Raw genomic sequence first — 20,681 nt, 5'->3', positions numbered from 1 at the left:
TGTGGCAACATTAAGTAGCAGTGGCCTTCCCCTCCCAGAAATACTTACGAAAATGCCGGGTTATCCTTGTAGTTCTCCATAGCTACTTTTTCTAACTCGGGGCCTCCTTCTGCCACAAAGCGGGCCAATTTCTCTATCACTTTCCGAGTCTCGACTCCCTCTGGGGGTGAAACTTTAAGGAGGCTGTCAGTACTGGGGTTCAACTCACACACCCCACAGTCAACAGGCACACTCTCTCTATGGACCACAAGGACAGAGGGGTAGGGGGAAAAGAGGGTGAAATGCAGGAGGTTGTCAGGCGTCCTGGGTCCACGCACAAAGCACCGTGATGAGAGGGGAGTTGGTCTAAACAGTCTTCACGAGACACACTGGGCAGGAGAGAATGTGAGCCTTCCAGAGGCCGAGCTGATGCACAGGCTGGAAGGCAGATGTCGGAAAACATAGCCAGCCTCCCATTTTTTTTTTTTTTTGGAATGTTTAAGTCTTTTCTTTATTTACCAGTATCCAGTATAACAAATTGGTTCCCTTCCATGTTCAAAGATGACAAATTCTTTCAAAATATCATTACAAACTCTGATTTAAACACATTGGGTGGGTTTCAATCCACTGCAATTAATGTCATTATAGAGGTTCAATTGTCCCCTCTATGGTTGGTGGAGCCTCTTCAAGCTGGCTCCTGAGGCCTTTGGACATAACCCTAGGTGTCTTGATGGCTTCCTTGCTATCTGCTGGAACAGGGTGCTCCAGGTCATCTCATATACTTCCTGCCCAGACCTAGAGCCAGCCATTTCTCCAAGAAGTCCTGGTTTCCGTGAATAAGAAAGTGTTTTCAGACCACCATCTGGGCGCTAGGAATGCTCACTGCAACAAGCTTAGTCATTACCTCAGGGTTCTTTCAGTGAACAGAGCTATAAAAACACATTTTTTATTTGTATTAGCTTTCCCTTTGAGCCACGTGAAACTTGCTTGTCTTTTTCACTTGCCTGTTTCTGAGGTCATCTGTCAGCCACTATACAGTCATGTCCCTTTTATGAGAACTCCCCCCCCAAAAAAAATAAAAGAAAAACCACTTAAGAAAAAGAGAGAACTCCTAGAAGAGAGTTCTTGCTTTCAGTGCCTAGGAACATTTGCCCTTCTTGGCAATGGGGCTAGACACTGAGCCTGTGGCTAATCTTATTCCCCTTGTTGCTTGGGCTGCCAGGAAGCTGGGGGGAGGGGAGTGCAACATGTGACCTCACCCTCCTCCTGGGTGCCTGACAATAACTCTGACCTGGTTGCCATTTACAAGCACAGGTGTTCTTCTGAGATCTCATTAACAGCAGACCGTAACAGGTCTCAAGGGCCTTGAGACACCCACTGCCCCTTGGAAAGCAGTAGTTCATGGCAGCATTATGGTTGGAGCTGCCAGGGTACCTATCTGACTCCTCAAAACACCCTTCCCGGTTCTGTTCTAATGCTCCAGAACTCAAGGTTGATGTATGACCTGAAGCTGGCACCCTCATCCAAAACAAGGGGTTTAGAGGCTGTCATGGCTGAACATATAGTCACTTCAGTCTATATGCACAGTCAGGGTGACACGGCTGTGCCACCAGCCTTGGCAGAAATGGCCTAAGACTCTATATGGCTCAGGTGGCACTGTGGCCTTGTTCTGATCGTAGACAAAGCTAGAAGCACTAGGAGTGCCACCGTTGCCACCCTCTGCCCCCCTACACCTCAGAGCCTGGACTGGTTCACCCAAGGACAATAATCATCCTTCCCTGGGCAGAAGAGTGAACTCTAACCTGCAGGCTCATACCTCTGGCCCAACTGGCAGGGACAGGTAACTATATTAATAAACAGGCTTCTGGTCCTCAGAGGGCTCAATGGACATGTACCCAAACTGGGGAGCCACTAAAGGTCTTCCTCTTTTTTTGTGTTGGGAGGAGGATGCAAATGAATGCTTACCAACAATGCCCCTGGCCTGACCAGGCGGTGACGCAGTGGATAGAACGTCGGACTGGGATGCCAAGGACCCAGGTTCAAGACCCCGAGGTCGCCAGCTTGAGCGTGGGCTCATCTGGTTTGAGCAAAAGCTCACCAGCTTGGACCCAAGGTCGCTGGCTCAAGCAAGGGGTTACTTGGTCTGCTGAAGGCCCGCAGTCAAGGCACATATGAGAAAGCAATCAATGAACAACTAAGGGGTTGCAATGCGCAACGAAAAACTAATGATTGATGCTTCTCATCTCTCCATTCCTGTCTGTCTATCCCTGTCTATCCCTCTCTCTGTCTTTGTAAAAAATAAATAAATAAATAAATAAATGGGGGGGGGAGAATGCCCCTGTTCTAGCTGGAGACCAGCCCCCAGAGTGGCTGATAGGTCCCACGGCCCCCAGGATGAAGCCCACTATGCAGCCCCTCCCCACACCCTTTTTCCACCCACCCCACCCCACCTCAGAGGGCCTCACCTGACTGAAGTACACCACACTCCTAGCCATGCTTTCCCTGCTAACCATGGAACGACCCTGGAGCTGTGGTGGAAGGAGGGCAGTAGCCCTCACAACTTACCTTTGATCTCCAGCCACTGCTCATAGTCCTCCTCCTCATCCTCATCGGGAGACTGGAAGACACTTGGGCGGCTGGCTAGGGGCAGCTGCTTGGCGTGCACATAGTTCTTCACCTGGCTCACCGGGCTGCTGATGAGGGGAGGCCTCTTCCCAGCACGAGGGAGTACTCGAGGTGGAGCACTGGGTACGCTGGGGGGGGCATCTTGAGAGAGAAGGAAGGGTACCTATGCTCCAGCTATACAGTGTACCTTTCCCTGTCTTTCCACCTAACCCGAGAACCATCAGTCCCTGGGGGCTGGGTCCTCAGTTTCCAGCATCATTCCTGGCAAGTGGTAGGTACTCAGAGAAGACACCACCCCCATTTTACAAATGAGGACATTGAGGTTCAGCAAGACATGACTTTTTGATTATCCAGCTGAGGGCTCTGCAAGCAGCAGCTCTGGGCAGAGGTATCATGAACACCTGCATTGACAGCCCAAGGACCCACCAGCTTCTTCCAAATAAGAACTGAATCCCACACCCACCTTATAACCTTTCCCTCTGGTTGTCACTGGTAGGCTGGAACAAGCACATTCAGGGCTTTTCAAACACAGCTCATGAACTATAACCCTACAATGAAGGGCAGCCTGTTCTCCCTCCCTGTAGGTGAATGTTTTAGTTGTTTTCTAGAAAACCTGAAAAAGGTCAAATGTCAGCTGTTTCTCTAGTATGTTTCTTACAGGGAAAAATGAGCTCTGACTGGTGAATTGCATCACCATAGTTATCAGTGGACTCCCTAAGGGCAGTGATTCTCATATCTGGCATGTTTCATTGGGCTCCTGTGGGCCAGGTAGCTCCCCACCTATGAATGGGGACTCCCATTCCTCACACCTGAGCTGCTGCTCTGACCGCAGCCATGGTCCCACAGCCCTGGGCCTGCTTAGTCCCAGCCCCCATGACCCTGGACTGAAACCTGAATTGTCTCTGCTCCTATAGGGTAAGCACCTTGAGATCAGGATCCATGGTCTCCCCTGGGTGTTTAGTGTAGGGATGAGTGGAATGGGGGTGCTCAAAGAACTCAGGATAAAAGGAACAAGTCTGAGGCAGGGCCTGCTATTTTGAGGAAGCCAGAGATCCCCAGCGGGAGAGAGTAGACAGCATGAACTAATGTCCTACCTGTGTAGGAGATGAAACGGGGAGACTGCACTCACCTGTGCTAGTCTGCGCCTTCTGTAACTTCAGAAACTGCTGCAAGAAGCTGCCGTCATTAGCAAACTTGTTGGAAATGGAAGAATTCTCTGCATTTGCAATTCTAGACCCAAGACAGAAGACAGAGACAGTGAATGTTGAGTGGAGGGGCTAGCACATGTCTTGCCTGTCCTGGCTCCACACTCATCTGAGTTCTTACCTGGTAGAGCCCAAAACCACCCTCCAAAGACGTGTAGGGACTACTGAGTGCAAAGAGCAACCTTCAGAGTAGTAAGGTAGAAATAATCTTGTTCTAGTAATGCTACATATACTGACGTCAACTCTACCTGAATACTGATCTTCCCAGTCCAAATGGCCTCCTCAACTCAGAACCACTGGCTCTCTTCCTACACAGCTCCTAGTTCGGTTGTAAACTAATTATCTGGGTTGTTACTGGCTCCCATGTGTTTTCCCAGCTAGACTTTAGAATTCTCTAAAACAGAGCACGTGTATGTGGCTGTACCACGTGTGACTTCAGCTCTGGGTCTGGGTTGGCCAGCACTTCTGTGAGGATTACACACACAGAGAAAAATACCCAAAGCAATATCTTGGTGGGAGATTTTTATTTTTTTAAATTTTTTCTTTTTACAGGGACAGAGAGAGAGTCAAAGAGAGGGACAGACAGGAACGGAGAGAAATGAGAAACATATATCATCAGTTTTTCGTGGTGACACCTTAGTTGTTCATTGATTGCTTTCTCATGTGCCATGACCGCGGGCCTTCAGCAGACCCAGTAACCCCTTGCTGGAGCCAGCGACCTTGGGTCCAAGCTGGTGAGCTTTTTGCTTAAGCCATATGAGCACGCACTCAAGCTGGCGACCTCAGAGTCTCAAACCTGGGTCCTTCTGCATCCCAGTCCGACGCTCTATCCACTATGCCACTGCCTGTTCAGGCGATTTTTATTATTTTTAAAATGATTATTTCTTTACTTTTTGCAAGTAATAACTTAAAAAATTTTTTTTAAATCTTTTTAAAAGCAAACCCAAGGCTTGAATATTTAATTCAAATCTATTTTTTCCTATCATAAAAGAGAGGCTCATTCTGAGCAAATGAGAATGTGGTTAAAGAGAAATACAGAAAGCAAAGGCAAAAACCCAAGTCTTCCCATCTCACAATAACCACTATTAACACTTCGGTGGATTTCTTTGGTTTGCCCTACTAAATTATAAGTAGAAGGAAATAAGGCTGTGATCATAAAATTGTCCTACTTCTTCCATTTTCTATTACAACATACCATCCTGTCCCAATCTCAAAGAGTCTTCATACATACTGCCTCTCAAAGCCAAATAACAATCCAGCATATGGACACATCCTATTTAGTTTGTAAAAGCTCAGGGAGGCCACAGGTCTGGTTTTTTTCCTTTAGAATTCAGTTTTATGAGAACTCTGTTCTAATAAACCATAAAAAAAACACAAGAGGAGGCCCTGGCTGGTTGGCTCAGTGGTAGAGCGTCAGCCTGGCATGCGGAAGTCCCGAGTTCAATTCCCGGCCAGGGCACACAGGAGAAGCGCCCATCTGCTTCTCCACCCCTACCCCTCTCCTTCTTCTCTGTCTCTCTCTTCCCCTCCAGCAGCCAAGGCTCCACTGGAGCAAAGATGGCCCAGGTGCTGGGGTGGCTCCATGGCCTCTGCCTCAGGCGCTAGACTGGCTCTGGTTGCAACAGAGCAACGCCCTGGATGGGCAGAGCATCGCCCCCTGGTGGGCGTGCCAGGTGGATCCCAGTCGGGCGCATGCGGGAGTCTGTCTGACTGCCTCCCCATTTCCAGCTTCAGAATAATACAAAAAACAAAACAAAAAAAGAAACAAGAGGCATGGGTTAAATAAATTATGGGACATCCATAGGGCAAATAGAGCAGCCCTGAAGAGTTAAATTTTTAGAGGTAAAGCAGTTAAGTACAACATTAAATGAAAAACAAAAAGGCATGATGTTAATATTTACAGTGTGGTTGTACTTATGTCAAAATATAATTGAACTAAAAATTGTTAGAAAGATCTACCAAAATGCAATCAGCACTTGTCTGGGTTGCAGTGTCATGACTAATTTTGGGTTTTCCCCATTTTCCTCTCCTCTATTATCTATAATTTCTACCACATTTATAAGATATTGTTAAAGATTTTTTTTTTTTTGTATTTTTCCGAAGTTGGAAATAGGGAGGCAATCAGACAGACTCCCGCATGCGCCTGACTGGGATCCACCCGGCATGCCCACCAGGGGGCGATGCTCTGCCCATCTGGGGCGTTGCTCTGTTGCAACCAGAGCCATTCTAGCACCTGAGGCAGAGGTCATAGAGCCATCCCCAGCGCCTGGGCCAACTTCCAGTGGAGCCTTGGCTGCAGGAGGGGAAGAGAGAGACAGAGAGGAAGGAGAGGGGGAGGGGTTGAGAAGCAGATGGGCGCTTCTCCTGTGTGCCCTGGCCAGGAATCAAACCCGAGACTCCTGCACGCCAGGCCGACGCTCTACTACTGAGCAAACCGGCCAGGGCGTGTTAAAGATTTTTTTTTAAAGGCCCTGGCCAGTTGGCTCAGCAACAGAGCATTGACCCGGTGTGTGGAAGTCCCGGTCAGGGTACACAGGAGCAGTGCCCATCTGCTTCTCCACCCCTCCCCCTCTTCTTCCTCTCTCTCTCTCTCTTCCTCTCCTGCAGCCAAGGCTCCAATGGAGCAAAGTTGGCCCAGGCGCTGAGGACAGCTCCATGGCCTCCACCTTAGGTGCTAGAATGGCTCCTGCTGCAACGGAGCAATGCTCTAGATGGGCAGAGCATCGCCCTCTGGTGGGCACGCCAGGTGGAGCCTGGTCGAGCACATGCGGGAGTCTGTCTGACTGCTTCTTTGCTTCTAACTTCAGAAAAATACAAAAAAAAGTTATTTTATATGAGAGAGAAGATTCAGACTTGGCATTTAACAAGCAGGGCCTTCTGGTGACCCTGTTTATGCCCTCACACTGTGTGTACCTCCCTTAGGAAAAAGGGATAATGAAAGACAAGAAAAAATTATAGCCTGACCAGGTGGTGGCACAGTGGATAGAGCACTGGACTGGGACGCAGAGGACCCAGGTTGGGAACCCTGAGGTCACCTGCTTGAGCCAAGGTCACTGGCTTGAGCAAGCAGTCACACTCTGCAGTAGCTCCCCAGTCAAGGCACATATGAGAAAGCAATTAATGAACTAAGGTGCCTCAACAAAGAATTGATGCTTTTCTCTCTCTCTCTTTCTGTCTGTTCCCATCTGTCCTCTCTCTGTCTCTGTCAAAAAAAATTTTTTTTTCAGGGCAATAGTGAGCCAGCAAATAAATACCATTTGGAAATCACCCAAAACAAATGGTAGGGGTATTATACAGATGTTTAAAAGGCTGGCTCTTGATGAATAGAGAAAATGGAGCCCACCTACAGCAATTTTTTTTTTGAGAGACAAATAGGAGGGGAGAGGGAAGCATCAACTCGTAGTTTCAGCACTTAGGTTGTTCACTGATTGCTTTTCATACATGTCTTAACTGGGGGGCTCTAGCCGAACCAGTGACTTCTTGCTCAAGCCAGCAGCCTTGGGCTTAAGCCAGTGAATTTAGGCTTTAAGCCAATGACCACAGGATCATGTTGATGATCCCACACTCAAGCTGGAGACCCTGTGCTTAAGCTGGTGAGCCTGCACTCAAGCTAGATGAGCCTGTGCTCAAGCAAGCAACCTCGGGGTTTCAAATCTGGGACCTCAGTGTCCCAGGTTGATGCTCTATACACTGGGTAACCACTGGTCAGGCTAGAATTTGTTTTTTTAAGTGAGAGTAGGAGAGAAAGTGAGACAGACTCCTGCACCCCCCTAGCAATCCCAGTCTGGGGCCAATGCTTGAATCAACCAAGCTATCCCCAGCACCTGATACCAATGAGCTTGGACTGACAGAGCTATCCTCAGTGCCCAGGGGCTGATGCTTGAAGGAATGGAGCTGCTGATATTGTATGATTGTGTGAAAGAGTTAACCACCATGATGTTGTATGATTGTGCTGGTTCTTGAAAGATGTAACACCAGGACCGGTAACTCTTTTGTGAACTGTCATAAAATTTCTGGCAGACAGGCACGGGTCTGTGGACCAGCAGTTGAAAATCAGTGGGTTAGAGCATTCTTCTGATACCCCAAGGTTGCGGGTTTGATCGCTGGTCAGGGCACATAAAAGGACCAACCAAAGAAGGTGTAAATAGGTAGAATAAGAAATACATATTTATCTCTTCCCCCCTTACTTCCTCTTTAAAATCAATAAAAATAAAATAATTTTAAAAAGTAAATAAAAAGGGCGGGGAGGGCCCTGGACGGTTGGCTCAGCGGTAGAGCGTCGGCCTGGCATGCGGGGGACCCAGGTTCGATTCCCAGCCAGGGCACACAGGAGAAGCGTCCATTTGCTTCTCCACCCCCCCTCCTTCCTCTCTGTCTCTCTCTTCCCCTCCCGCAGCCAAGGCTCCATTGGAGCAAAGATGGCCCAGGCGCTGGGGATGGCTCCTTGGCCTCTGCCCCAGGCGCTAGAGTGGCTCTGGTCATGGCAGAGCAACGCCCCGGAGGGGCAGAGCATCGCCCCTTGGTGGGTGTGCCGGGTGGATCCCGGTCAGGCGCATGCGGGAGTCTGTCTGACTGTCTCTCCCTGTCTCCAGCTTCAGAAAAATACAAAACAAACAAACAAACAAACAAAAAAAGGCGGGGAGCATCACACAAAATTGATCAGAACTTTATAAAACAAAGCAAAGATGTAGGAAGGGAATATTATCAAAACAGTTGTTTCACAATGGATAAGAGTGTCAGACTGGGATGCCGAGGACCCAGGTTCGAGACCCCAAGGTCGCCAGCTTGAGCACAGGCTCATCTGGCTTGAGCAAAAAGCTCACTAACTTGGAACCAAGGTCGCTGACTCGAGCAAGGGGTTACTCAGTCTGCTGAAGGCCCACGGTCATGGCACATATGAGAAAGCAATCAATGAACAACTAAGGTGTCGCAACAAAAAACTGATGATAGATGCTTCTCATCTCTCTCCATTCCTGTCTGCCCCTGTCTATCCCTCTCTTTGTGCCTGTAAAAAATTAAAAAGAAAAAACCCAAAATAGTTGTTTTGAGGCAACTTGAATGTTTCTTCTTTCTTCAGCAAGAAAATCTAAACATCGGTATTCTATGCTTTTACAACTTGTTTGCATAGTACCTATACTATATACCCACCCACCTGATGTTCCCTTTCAGTTGCCTGATCCTTGAGCTCTGATCCAGCAGACTCAAGGAGACACTCTTGGAATCAATCCTATAAGGCCTTTCCCATCTAGGTTGAGTCTTTCCATAAAACCCTACAGATGAGAACCCAGCCACTGACAGATCTCTCAACATCCAATCCCCTTGTTCCTAGGTGCCCTGGAAATGCTAGGCCCTGGGTTCCAACAAGAATAGGGTCTCAATCCTGCCTCACGGAGAAGGCACAGACTCTTAGAAAAGGTGTGAGTTGGGACAGAACTTTGTGGAGAGTTAACATGATCCACACCTCAGACCACATAGGATAGACAGGGTTCCCACTGATTATCTCTAGCCAGAAATTCTTCAATCTTATCACCCTGATCACACCACCCCCGCTCAAAACTCTTGGGTACCCAGTGTTTCTCAGGATAGGTGGGAATAAACCTTGCTTGAGCTACCTTCTGCCTGGCTCTGGAATACTCCTTTTGGTGTAGCAGCTCTGCCTGCCTGATACACAAGAGGGCTTTCTTCTCTTCCTGCCTTCTGCCTGGCAGGCCCTTCCGTTTCCTCAATGGGCTCTGCCTGGGCCTTTAGGATGCAGTCTCTTCTGTGCCCCTATAGTGGAAACACACTGCCTCATACTACCTACCAGCAGCTCTGGAGATAGATCTGGTATCCCCTTCACTAGTAGACTGTGAGCCTCATAAGGGCAGAGGTGAAGTCTAGGTTTTTGCTCTGTGCTACATCTCTGACCCCTGGCCTACAGATTGTCAGCAGTAACTGGTGAGTGAAAGAGTTTGGAAGGCCATCCTTTGGGCTCCCACCTACTCCTTCTGTCTCTCCTGCCCCACTAAACCTCCTGAAAGAGAGAAATCTGTATTACTCCTTGCACCATCAGGCTGTGGCCCAGGGCAGATTTACCATGACTTCTCTTATAAGCAAAACCCTTTAACCTGACCGGTAGTGGTACAGTGGATAGAGCATCGACCTGGTATTCTAAGGTCCCAGGTTCAAAACCCTGAGGTTGCTGGCTTGAGCGTGGGCTCATACGGCTTGAGTGCAGACTCACCAGCTTGAGCATGGGGTCACCCGCTTGACTCTGGGGTCATGGACATGATCCCATAGTCACTGGCTTGAGTCCAAAGGTCACTGGCTTGAAGTCCAAGGTTGCTGGCTTGAGCAAGGGGTCATTTGCTTAGTTGGCACCGCCCAGTCAAGGCACATATGAGAAGCAATCAATGAACTAAAGTGATGCAACTACCACTTGATTCTTCTTGTCTCTCTCTCTCTCTCCAAAACAAAACAAAACAGCCTGACCAGGTGGTGGCGCAGTGGATAGAGCGTCGAACTGGGATGCAGAGGACCCAGGTTCGAAACCCTGAGGTCGTCAGTTTGAGCGCGGGTTCATCTGGTTTGAGCAAAAGCTCACCAGCTTGGACCCAAGGTCGCTGGCTCGAGCAAGGGGTTACTCAGTCTGCTGAAGGCCCGCGGTCAAGGCACGTATGAGAAAGCAATCAATGAACAACTAAGGTGTTGCAATGCGTAACAAAAAACTAATGATTGATGCTTCTCATCTCTCCATTCTTGTCTATCCCTCTCTCTGACTCTCTCTCTCTGTAAAAAAAAAAAAAAAAAAAGAACATCATCCTGAAGCACAGACGTTGTCGGTTCGATCCCTGGTCAGGGCACATACAGGAAAAGATGGATGTTTCTGTCTCTCATTCTCTCCCTTCCTCTCTCTAAAATCAATAAAATAAACATTAAAAAAAAACAAAAGAATAAACAAACAAAAACCCCTCAGCCCATGACCCTCTAAGGCCCCAATTCAGCCTCAGAGGGGCACTTACTCGCCAAGATGCAGGGGCTGAGGGCTAGCCACTTGATTCTGCTTGGCTTTCTGCTCCATTCTGGCTTCAATTTCTCGTTTCTTCTGGGCAATGAGCTCTTCCTGGTGAAGGATGTTCATGTTCATTTTTCCAGACTTGGGAGCAGCAACCCCAAACCACCGGTTAGCCTTTCCTGCGGAGGGAAAGGAAGCACATCAGAAATCACCTTTGTTTCACCAACATGCCCTGCAGCTGCTGCACACAGCAACTGATATTCAGAGCAACATACATACGTGCATTCATTTATTTACAGAGCTATGTATCAGGTGCTGTGCTAGGTGCTAAAACAAGAGAGGGTCTCTGCCCATGTGGAATGCCAGAGGATAGACTTGTAACAAAAAAGTAGCTACAAAATTGTGCTATGAGCTGTATGCTAGAAACCAAAAAAGAGTATGGAAGAGTAACAGAGGAGCACCTATAACTAGGGAATCCAGAAAGTAACAACTAGAAAGAACAATAAAGCTAAAACCATATAGATAAACAGCCTCCTGAAAAGCCACATAGGGAACAATCTAGGCAGAGTAAGGGGGAGATGCAAAAACCAAAGGCTGGATGAAGCCTAGTGCATCCAAGGACCAGTGAGGGTCCAGTGTGGCCTGAGCGAATAGTTCCAGAAATGAGGGTGCAAGAAAGGAAGGCTGGTTTTTAATTTAAGGTTTTGGGAGATGTCAGGGAGTATTAAGCTGACAATATCAAATAGGTATTTTAATTATTATGATCACTCTGGCTACTGGTTGGAAAGAGGACACAAGCAGCAAGGAGACAAACAAGGAGGTCTCTGGCTCCAAGCAAAAGATGGTGGTGTTAGACATGGGCTATAGCTGTGGAGGTGAAGACACCTCCAAGTTTCCCCATGGGATTCTGAATAAAACACAAATTCTGAAAGACAAGTTCAAGAGATGGGCCCTTTCCACATCCGTGACATTCTTCAAAATGGCAAGCCAGTCCCACCCCAAGATCTTTGCACTTGCCATCCTCCCCTCTGCATAGAAGGTTCTGCCACCCAGACCTTCTCCTCATTCCAAATGTCTTATGCTCGAAAAGGCCTTTCTTGAACACCCCAAATCAGCTGCCTCTAGCTCTACTCTCTCACATCACAACTCTTTCTGTAAATATTTCCTCTTGGTTCATTGTCTGACACCCAAGTAGAAAGTAACCTTCAGGAAGGCAGGGCCCTGTTTTGGTTACCACTGCATCCTCAGCGCCCAGCATAGTGCTTGATAACAAACACAGTTGAGTATGTGTTCAATGGGTGAATGCATCCAGTACAGGGTGGCTAGGGTTGTAAGAGAGGGAAGGGCAAGGCTTGTGGTAAAGTGAAGACTCAGAATGACCCAGGGGTGTCTGAGAGTAGTTCGGAAAAGCAGCTTTCCCAGAAAGTAGCACACAGACCAGACGGCAACTGCTACAAAAAGAGAGGCGCAGGGCAGCCCAAGGTTGCTGCTGTTTCGGGGAGCGGAGCTCGGAGGGGCCCTGAGGGTGGTTTCTTTGGAAAGTGGCCGCAGGGCGGATCTAGTGTCCACCTTTACAGAAGCCAGGCGCACTCAGCAAACCAGACCCAGGGTGGGGAGCGGTAACTGGGTCTAGGATCTCGGTAGACCGGGAGGTGCGGAGCCCGCCGCTTGGGCCGCCCAGAGGCTGAGGCGAGAGACCAATGGGCTGGGACAGGCCCGGCGGAGGGCAAAGCGGCCACACGTAGTTTGATTTACCCACGCGGGAGCTTGTAGGGAGGCGGGGGCTGTTACCTGAAACATCCCGATTGTCCATCTTGAGACTCATCCAATCCCACAATGCTCCGGCGCCACCTGAGAAGGCATGTTATAGTGCGCATGGCCTAAAGGGAGATGTAGTCCGTGTTGGCCAGCGACGCTCTACCACTGCGGCAACACTTGGGGTCTTTCTCGCAGGAACGCAAGCATCGGCCTATAGGCAATTTCTGGTCTCAGTCTAGCGATTCAGAAGGCGTCCTCTTTTTTCATACTTTTCAGGAGTTGCAGCCACTTCAAATACAAACTACATGTTCCAGGATGCTTCGTACAGAAGCTCTCGCGAGAGACGAGAGGAGTGCCCGTGCATCTACTTCCGCCTCCCTGTGGCGACGGCTTGTTGTTGTGGAGGCCAAAATGGCGGCTCAGGCGGCGGCAGCAGCTCAGGTGGCCGCGGCCCAGGCAGCGCAGGCCGAGGCCGCCGAGTCATGGTATCTGGCTCTTCTGGGCTTCGCCGAGCATTTCCGCACGTCCAGCCCGCCCAAGATCCGCCTGTGTGTGCACTGCCTGCAGGCAGTGTTTCCCTTCAAGCCTCCGCAGCGCATCGAGGCCCGCACGCACCTGCAGCTCGGCTCGGTGCTCTATCACCACACCAAGAACAGCGAGCTGGCGCGAAGCCACCTGGAGAAAGCGGTGAGCGCGGGCCGGGCCGGGCCGCGAGGGAGTAGCACGGGCTCCTTGTGGTACCTGAGCCGACGGGCCGCTACTACGGCGGGCAAGGGCCGCCCGGGCCGCTCCTCAGAGACCTGGGGTGCGACTTCCGCATGAGCGGCAGGACCCCGAAGCCGCCAGCCTCTCGGGGGACCTGAGAGCCTTGCTTCGTATGTCATTATTCGTCGTATCTGGTGACAGACAGGGTCCAGGACCCCGCTCTTCTGAAGAGCGAACAGGGTCCCCAAATTCTTCAGGTTTTCAGGAGAAGGTGACCTTTTGGCGCCAGTAGAGACGTCCCCAGATCGCCTATGGGTCTTTCAGGGCTTAGTCCCAGAAGCAGCAGGCTGAACGCTCCGAGTGACTCGGGATACTGGAGGGTCGAGGTGACAGTCCAGACATCCCTTGGGAATCTGAAGTTTGGTCTCTCAGAAACCTAGAAAAGCATTACCCTCCCTGAACCTGGAAGTCTGATAAAGTGTCTGGAGGGTACTATGTCTCTGTAAGTGATGCGGGAGTCATAGGTGGGAGGCAGAGGCCTAGAGTCTAGAATTAGTCCTTTGCAGTCCTGTAGGGAGGCGGAACAGTGGGGGGGGGGGGCTGGATTCTAGGGCTAGTTGTTCAGTGGTGGGGGTTGAGGGAGGGGCTCTCCCAGCTCTTGCCTTTTCTGTATTCACTTGGTGATTTCTCACCCTCCCACCATCCATTAGTCCATCCCCTTCAGAGGGCAGGCGCCCCCTCTCCTCCACCCCCCATCTTGACCTGTGAGATATTAGTGCTTACAAGAATGTGGCTATGGAGTTTTTCTTCTCACCGCAACACTGAACTGTCAGACCATGCCTTTGTCATTTATTTGTATTCTGATCAAAGGAGAGACTTACTGAATAGAATCAACTTGGGAGTATTTAAAGTTGATTGATCAATGGTAAATCTGAACCCGCCTATGGCTGGTTACAAGTTGCCTTTGGGAGGATACCAGGTCTTTGTTTTGCATACTGGAAAGAGTCTGAGGAAGACTTTAGTTCTTGCTGGATAAACTTTCTTGTTTCAGGAGTGAGGAAGTAAGGGCCCAGAGAGGTAAAGTGATTTGACCAAAGCCACACAACAACTTATTAACAAAATTGGGATCTGGGGCTCAAGATCCCCAGATTCCATGCTGAGATAGTAAGTTGTTACTGTTTTTGTGAAGTTTTATTCTTTTTCTCTTTTTAAAGATTTGACTTTTTTTTTTTAGATTTTATTCATTTTTAGAGAGAGAAAGAGAGAGAAGTGGGGGAAGAGCAGGAAGCATCAACTCCTATATGTGCCTTGACCAGGCAAGCCCAGGGTTTTGAACCAGTGACCTCAGTGTTCCAGGTCGATGCTTTATCCACTGCACCACCACAGGTCAGGCTTTACTTATTGATTTTAAATAGAGGAGAGAGAGAAAGGAGGTAGGAGAGGAGCAGGAAGCATCAACTCCTAGTAGTTCCTTCTAGTATTGTATAATAAATATGTATTTTCCGATGGCTTTAGGCGACCCCTGTGTTTTGGTCTTTTGACCCACCGGGGTTGCGACCTACAGGTTGAGAACTGCTGTTCTAGCATGTGCCTTGACCAGGCAAGCCGAGGGTTACAAACCGGCAACCTCAGCATTCCAGGTTGACACTTTACCCACTGTGTCACCACAGGTCAGGCTTGAAGTTTTATTCTTTCAGTCATTTGGCACATATTTATTCAGCTTACGCTAGGGGACAAACCCACTTCTAGGTGTTGGGGATCCACAATAACTAAAACAGCCCCTACTGTTTATGTTTTAGTGAAGGAGACAAATAATGACTATGTGATAAAAGGTTAGGCAGTGATAGAAGAACCATGAAAAATATAGACCAGAGAAAAGGGATGGAGTTGACAGGGAGCTTTGTTTGCCAGAGGTAGCAAGGGAGTCTTCGTTTGAGCAAAGGCTGATGCCTGACCTGTAATGGTGCAATTAATAAAGCGTTGATCTGGGTCACTGGTTAGAAGTGCCTGGCTTGCCCAGTCAAAGCACATATGAGAAGCTCCTCCCACCCTCTTTGCCTTTCTCTCTTCTTTCTAAATTAAAAATATTAAATCTTTTTTAAAAAGTGCCTTATATGGGGTGGAAGAAGTGAACTTGGAGAGCTGCTTGGGTATCAGATTCCATGGGTAAGGAATGCCAGAGCTCTCAGTGGTCCATGACTAGTTTGTGTCAGGGTCTCTCTTGGGCAGTGATGAGGCTGAGATCAAATGAAGCTCTAGGCTTCCTTGGGTATGGGGTGGCTGGTGGCTGTGACTCCTATGGTCTGGGCCCAGTGCGTATGCCCCTGTTCTGAAGTTCTCCCCTTTCAATAAACAGCAAATTCTGCCACCTTCCTTTCCTTGTCTCAGGAGCCATTGTTTCTGGTAGTGGTTCATAGTCACTGTGTATATCTTTGCATTTTGGTCCCTTTGGTGCTGTGGAAGGGAAGCAGCCATGCCTCATATTACTTCCTTGTAGCCACTTGGCTTCTGGACCCATAATTTTAAACCTTTACACTTGTGAAGTGACTTTCCTTGACTTTATAAAACTTTAATCTTGTGGGGTCTTCCAGGGAGCCACAGATTCCCCTCCGTAGCTCTTACACTGATGTTATTATACCTGGAAATCCCTTTCTTTCTGTCAGTGCATCCCCAGTTGGGAATTTGTTTAGATTTGAATTAAAATGCAGTTCTGTTTTTCTTTTTTTCTGTAGTTGTTTCTGTTGCAATGCAAGCATGCTTGCTTTAATTTTTTTTTATCAGTTGTGCCTTTTCCCCAAATCAGGCAGCTGTCAACTTTTCTTTTTCCCTTTCCCAGCTTCACCAATAAAGAATCATACTGTGTTCTTCTTTTAGAAGTGGTTTGCTAGTTTCTAGTCCTGAAGAGCAAGTTCCAATTTCTTTTTCTTTTTTTTAATATTTAAATTTATTTATTGATTTAAGAGAGAGAGAGAGAGAGAGAGAGACACGGGAGCATTGATCTGTTACTATATGTCTCTTGACCAGGGATCAAACCCACAACGTTTGCATATTGGGATGATGCTTTAATCAACTGAGCTATCTGGCCAGGACTTCCAATTTCTTTTCAGAAAGTCAACCCAGAATAACAGAGAAGTTTTCTATTTTTTAATTTTTACTTTTTTTTAGGTGAGATGACTCCCATAAGCTCCCCCCACCAAGATCCACCCAGCAACCCCATGATGGGCCTATGCTCTAATCAACTAAGCTATTTTTAGTGTCTGAGGCTGATACATTCCAACGAAACTATCCTCTGTGCCCAGAGCCATGCTCAAACCAAACCAATCAAACCACTGGCTGTGGGAGGGGAAAAGGGAGAAATGGAGGAGAGGGAAAGTAGGAGAAGCCGATGGTCAGTTCTTTTTTGTGCCCTGACCAGGAATCGAACCCAGGACATCCATATACTAGGGGGATGCTCTATCCACTAAGCCACCAGCCAGGGCCACAAAAGAGATTTTTAAGTAAGGTAAATGGTTTGACCAGGTAGTGGCGCAGTGGATAGACATCAGCCTGGGATGCTAAGGACCCAGGTTCAAAACCTCAAGATCATGGCTTGAGTGTGGACTTGTAGATATGACCTACGGTCGCTAGCTTCAGCCTAGAGGTCACTGGCTTGAGGGGTCACTGGCTTGGTGGAGCCCCCCAGTCAAGGCACATGTGAGAGAGAGAGAGCAATCCATGAATAACTAAGGTGCTGCAACTATGAGTTGATGTTTCTCATCTCTTTCCCTTACTGTCTATTTCTCTTTTTTCTCTGGCCAAAAAAAAAAAGATAACATATTTTGTGCCCTTTTTTTTTGTATTTTTCTGAAGCTGGAAATGGGGAGAGACAGTCAGACAGACTCCTGCATGCACCCGACCGGGATCCACCCGGCACGCCCACCAGTGGCAAAGCTCTGCCCACCAGGGGGTGATGCTCTGCCCCTCCGGGGCATCGCTCTGCCTCGACCAGAGCCACTCTAGCGCCTGGGGCAGAGGCCAAGGAGCCATCCCCAGCGCCCGGGCCATCTTTGCTCCAATGGAGCCTTGGCTGCGGGAAGGGAAGAGAGAGACAGGGAGGAAGGAGAGGGGGGTGGAGAAGCAAATGGGCGCTTCTCCTACATGCCCTGGCCGGGAATCGAACCCGGGTTCCCCGCATGCCAGGTGGACGCTCTACCGCTGAGCCAACCGGCCAGGGCCCAATTTTTTTCTTGATCATTACCCCTGTTGTTTTTTTCTGAACTAATTTATAAAGGCTATAGGTAAATTTATACTGCTCACAAAAATTTTAAGGGATATGTTATAACTTCATATTCATTTTTTGAAATACCCCTAATTTTTGTGAACAGTATATATTATTTAATTGATTTTTAAAGAGAGGAAGGGAAAGAAACAGAGAGAAAGGAGACATCAGTTTATTAGACTCATTTTTTTTTACTTATTCATGGCCATTTTTGGTTGCCTCTTATATGTACCAGGGATTGAACCCACATCTTGGCATGTTGGGAGGATGCTCCAACCAACTTAGTTAGCTACCTGGTCCAGGGCCTAGGTCAGTGATGGGAATCTTTTGAGTTTGGTGTGTCAAAATTCTCCAAAAAACTGAGCACAACTAGGGTGGTATGTCACTTTGAGAAAAAAACCCATAATTTTGTGATATTTATAGTTTAAATAACAAAAAAATATATAATTATAATATATAACTATTTAATAAACCAAAAATTAATTATTTAACTTACCTGCTTAGTGACTTCTTTGTTCATCTGTCAGTCACTTTCTTTTGTTGGTCTTGATATTATTTAACTTGTGTGGGGTGCCGTGAACTAAGATAAGTGAGGGGAAGGGGGAATTCTTTAACTAACCTGCCTATTAGTGACGGTTTTTTGTTGCTGAATTTCATTGGCTAAATCTTCCATTGAAGGTTGGTATTTTGTACACTTCAAGCCCAAGCAAATGCTACTAACTTCATCTGTCAGTCTGTTTCTTTTGTTGGTTTTGATACTATTTAACGCTGAGAATAAGGACTCACAAAAGTACAGAGAGGGAAAAATTGTGAGTAAAGCCATTGCTATTATTTTTCAGGGTGCTAAAAGTGTCTGGTAATCGGTTCCAGGCACTCCAAATTTCCTGTTCGTAGTGGCACTCCTCTTGATTCACCAAGCAGCACCTTTCCAGATTCTCAAGTTTTGACCTGAAGTCAACAAACACCTGAGACTAGATGCTCTCTTGAAATTCTGCAAGTTGCATCTTATGTAAATTAAGATGGCTGCCACTATTTCTAATGGCGGGAAACGGCACCCATAGCACAGGCCCTCCCCTCTCCCAGCCTCTCCCTCACTTATCTCAGTAATGATGGTCAGTTAGAAATCCACGACACCCCAGAACAGTAGATTGGATGATGGTTGCTGTGGTTATGTGGTTGCTGGTAATGGTGATCACAGGGCCCCCAGAGATGTGCCCCCTGCGGCATTCCGCTGCTCCCTGCACCGCCTGCAGGAAGTGAGGTCAAAGATCCCCTAATGGCCTAACTCTACGTCCTAGAACTAGACGCTCTGTGCTGGAGGTCTGTTATTTTGGCCAACAGAGCTCCAGCACAGTGTGTCTACACTACAGCAAATGTTTTTTTGTTTGTTTGTTTTAAAATTTATTTATTTTTAACAGAGACAGAGAGAGAGTCAGAGAGAGGGATAGACAGGGACAAACAGACAGAAATGGAGAGATGAGAAGCATCAATCATTAGTTTTTCGTTGCGCATTGCGACACCTTAGTTGTTCATTGATTGCTTTCTCATATCTGCCTTGACCGTGGGCCTTCAGCAGACCGAGTAACCCCTTGCTCGAGCCAGCAACCTTGGGTCCAAGTTGGTAAGCTTTTGCTCAAACCAGATGAGCCCACGTTCAAGCTGGCAACCTCGGGGTCTCGAACCTGGGTCCTCGGCATCCCAGTCTGACGCTCTATCCACTGCACCACCGCCTGGTCAGGCCACTACAGCAAATGTTTTATCCTCGGCTCCTGCACCTGGCTGTGCAGGAGCCGAGGATAAAATGTACTTCTCGGCTTGCAGCCCCATACTTCTCTGGCCGTGTTTTACTGAAAATGGCTACGCGTGTCATAGGTTTGCAATCACGGGCCTAGGTAAAACTTTTTATAACTTAAAAAAATTTTTTTACCCGTCGATTTGAGAAAGAGAGAGATGGGGGGGAGAGAGAGAGAAGCATTGACTCGTTTTTCCACTTAGTTCAATTTAGTTGTACACTCGTTGATGTTTCTCTTATGACTGTGGATTGAATCTGTGACTTTGGTGCACGGGGTTGACATTTTATCTATGAGCCACCTGGCCAGAGCCTAGATAAAACTTTTAATTGGCCTTTAAACTTAGTACTACATTTAGCTTCCCTGTTATTTTCTTTTTTTTTCTTTTTTTTTTAATTTTTTTTTTTTTATTATTCATTTTAGAGAGGAGAGAGAGGGAGAGAGAGAGACAGAGGGGGGGGGAGGAGCTGAAAGCATCAACTCCCATATGTGCCTTGACCAGGCAAGCCCAGGGCCTCGAACCAGTGACCTCAGCATTTCCAGGTTGACGTTTTATCCACTGCGGCACCACAGGTCAGGCCCCTGTTATTTTCATCATCTTTTGCTTTCTCTGAAAGACCCTAACCTCATTAGTAATCATATTTTTTTAATGTTATTTATTCTCTTATGCTAATGTCAGTTTCCTTTTTTAAAAAAATTTATTTTATTTTATTCATTTTTAGAGAGGACAGAGAGAGGGAGAGAGAGAGACAGAGAGAGAGAGAAGGGGGAGGAGCTGGAAGCATCAACTCCCATATGTGCCTTTACCAGGCAAGCCCAGGGTTTCGAACCGGCAACCTCAGCATTTCCAGGTTGACGCTTTATCCACTGCGCCACCACAGGTCAGGCTAATGTCAGTTTCTAACTGCTTCCTCAACTGCATTTGTAAGCGTTATAGAAGGAATGTATAATATACTTACCCATCTGCTTTGTTAATTCTGCCAACTTTGATTGAATCATCTGTTAAGTGATTCATTCCTGTCAGAGGCATGGAGGGCGCTTCTCCCTTTCCTCAGAAGCTTTATTTAGGTTGAAACCATTGGTGTCAGTGGCACCTGCCTCTCTGCATACCCTTAGAGCCCCTGCTGGCAGCTTCATATCCAGGATCTGGTCAGCGGATCCTGTAGCTATTGTATTATGCTGTATGACAGGACCCTTTACCTGAGAGCCTTCCTTCTTTGATTATGGTTTTGGCAGCGATGTGGATGTGTTGTTAGAATTCTTGGCTGGGCTGAGAGTCCTTCAGTAAACAGTTCATGATTATAAAGGATGCCGCTTTACTCAGATATCTCTTGGCTAGAGAATTTGTGACGCTGTTTCTACAGTTT

The 20,681-nt window shown here is 47.7% G+C and overlaps 2 protein-coding genes across 5 annotated transcripts in view; one reads left to right on the top strand and one right to left on the bottom strand.

Annotated features, from left to right (window-relative positions):
* Positions 1 to 12,635, bottom strand: part of SUGP1 (SURP and G-patch domain containing 1) — a 31,359-nt gene extending 18,724 nt beyond the window's left edge. Inside the window, exons 1-5 of the mRNA XM_066268391.1 lie at positions 12,595 to 12,635; positions 10,811 to 10,982; positions 3,734 to 3,834; positions 2,545 to 2,745; positions 49 to 172 (exon numbers count right to left, since the gene is read on the bottom strand). Coding sequence (XP_066124488.1) covers positions 49 to 172; positions 2,545 to 2,745; positions 3,734 to 3,834; positions 10,811 to 10,982; positions 12,595 to 12,628 — 632 coding nt within the window. The 5' untranslated portion in view covers positions 12,629 to 12,635. The remainder of the gene's footprint in view (positions 1 to 48; positions 173 to 2,544; positions 2,746 to 3,733; positions 3,835 to 10,810; positions 10,983 to 12,594) is intronic.
* Positions 12,636 to 12,956: 321 nt separating this feature from the next.
* The window catches only part of MAU2 (MAU2 sister chromatid cohesion factor), a 40,084-nt gene continuing 32,359 nt past the window's right edge, over positions 12,957 to 20,681 (top strand). For all 4 annotated transcript variants that reach the window (XR_010730394.1, XM_066268378.1, XM_066268368.1 and 1 more), the window contains exon 1: positions 12,957 to 13,248. Coding sequence is in view for 3 of the 4 variants with exons in the window: in XM_066268378.1 (XP_066124475.1) it covers positions 12,973 to 13,248 (276 nt within the window). In the remaining variant the exon portion in view is untranslated. The remainder of the gene's footprint in view (positions 13,249 to 20,681) is intronic.

The sequence above is a fragment of the Saccopteryx bilineata genome, chromosome 1, assembly GCF_036850765.1.
Source record: "Saccopteryx bilineata isolate mSacBil1 chromosome 1, mSacBil1_pri_phased_curated, whole genome shotgun sequence".
Lineage (NCBI taxonomy): Eukaryota > Metazoa > Chordata > Mammalia > Chiroptera > Emballonuridae > Saccopteryx > Saccopteryx bilineata.
The sequence above is the reverse complement of the archived record's forward strand: the minus strand, read 5'-3'. Positions and strand labels throughout refer to the sequence as shown.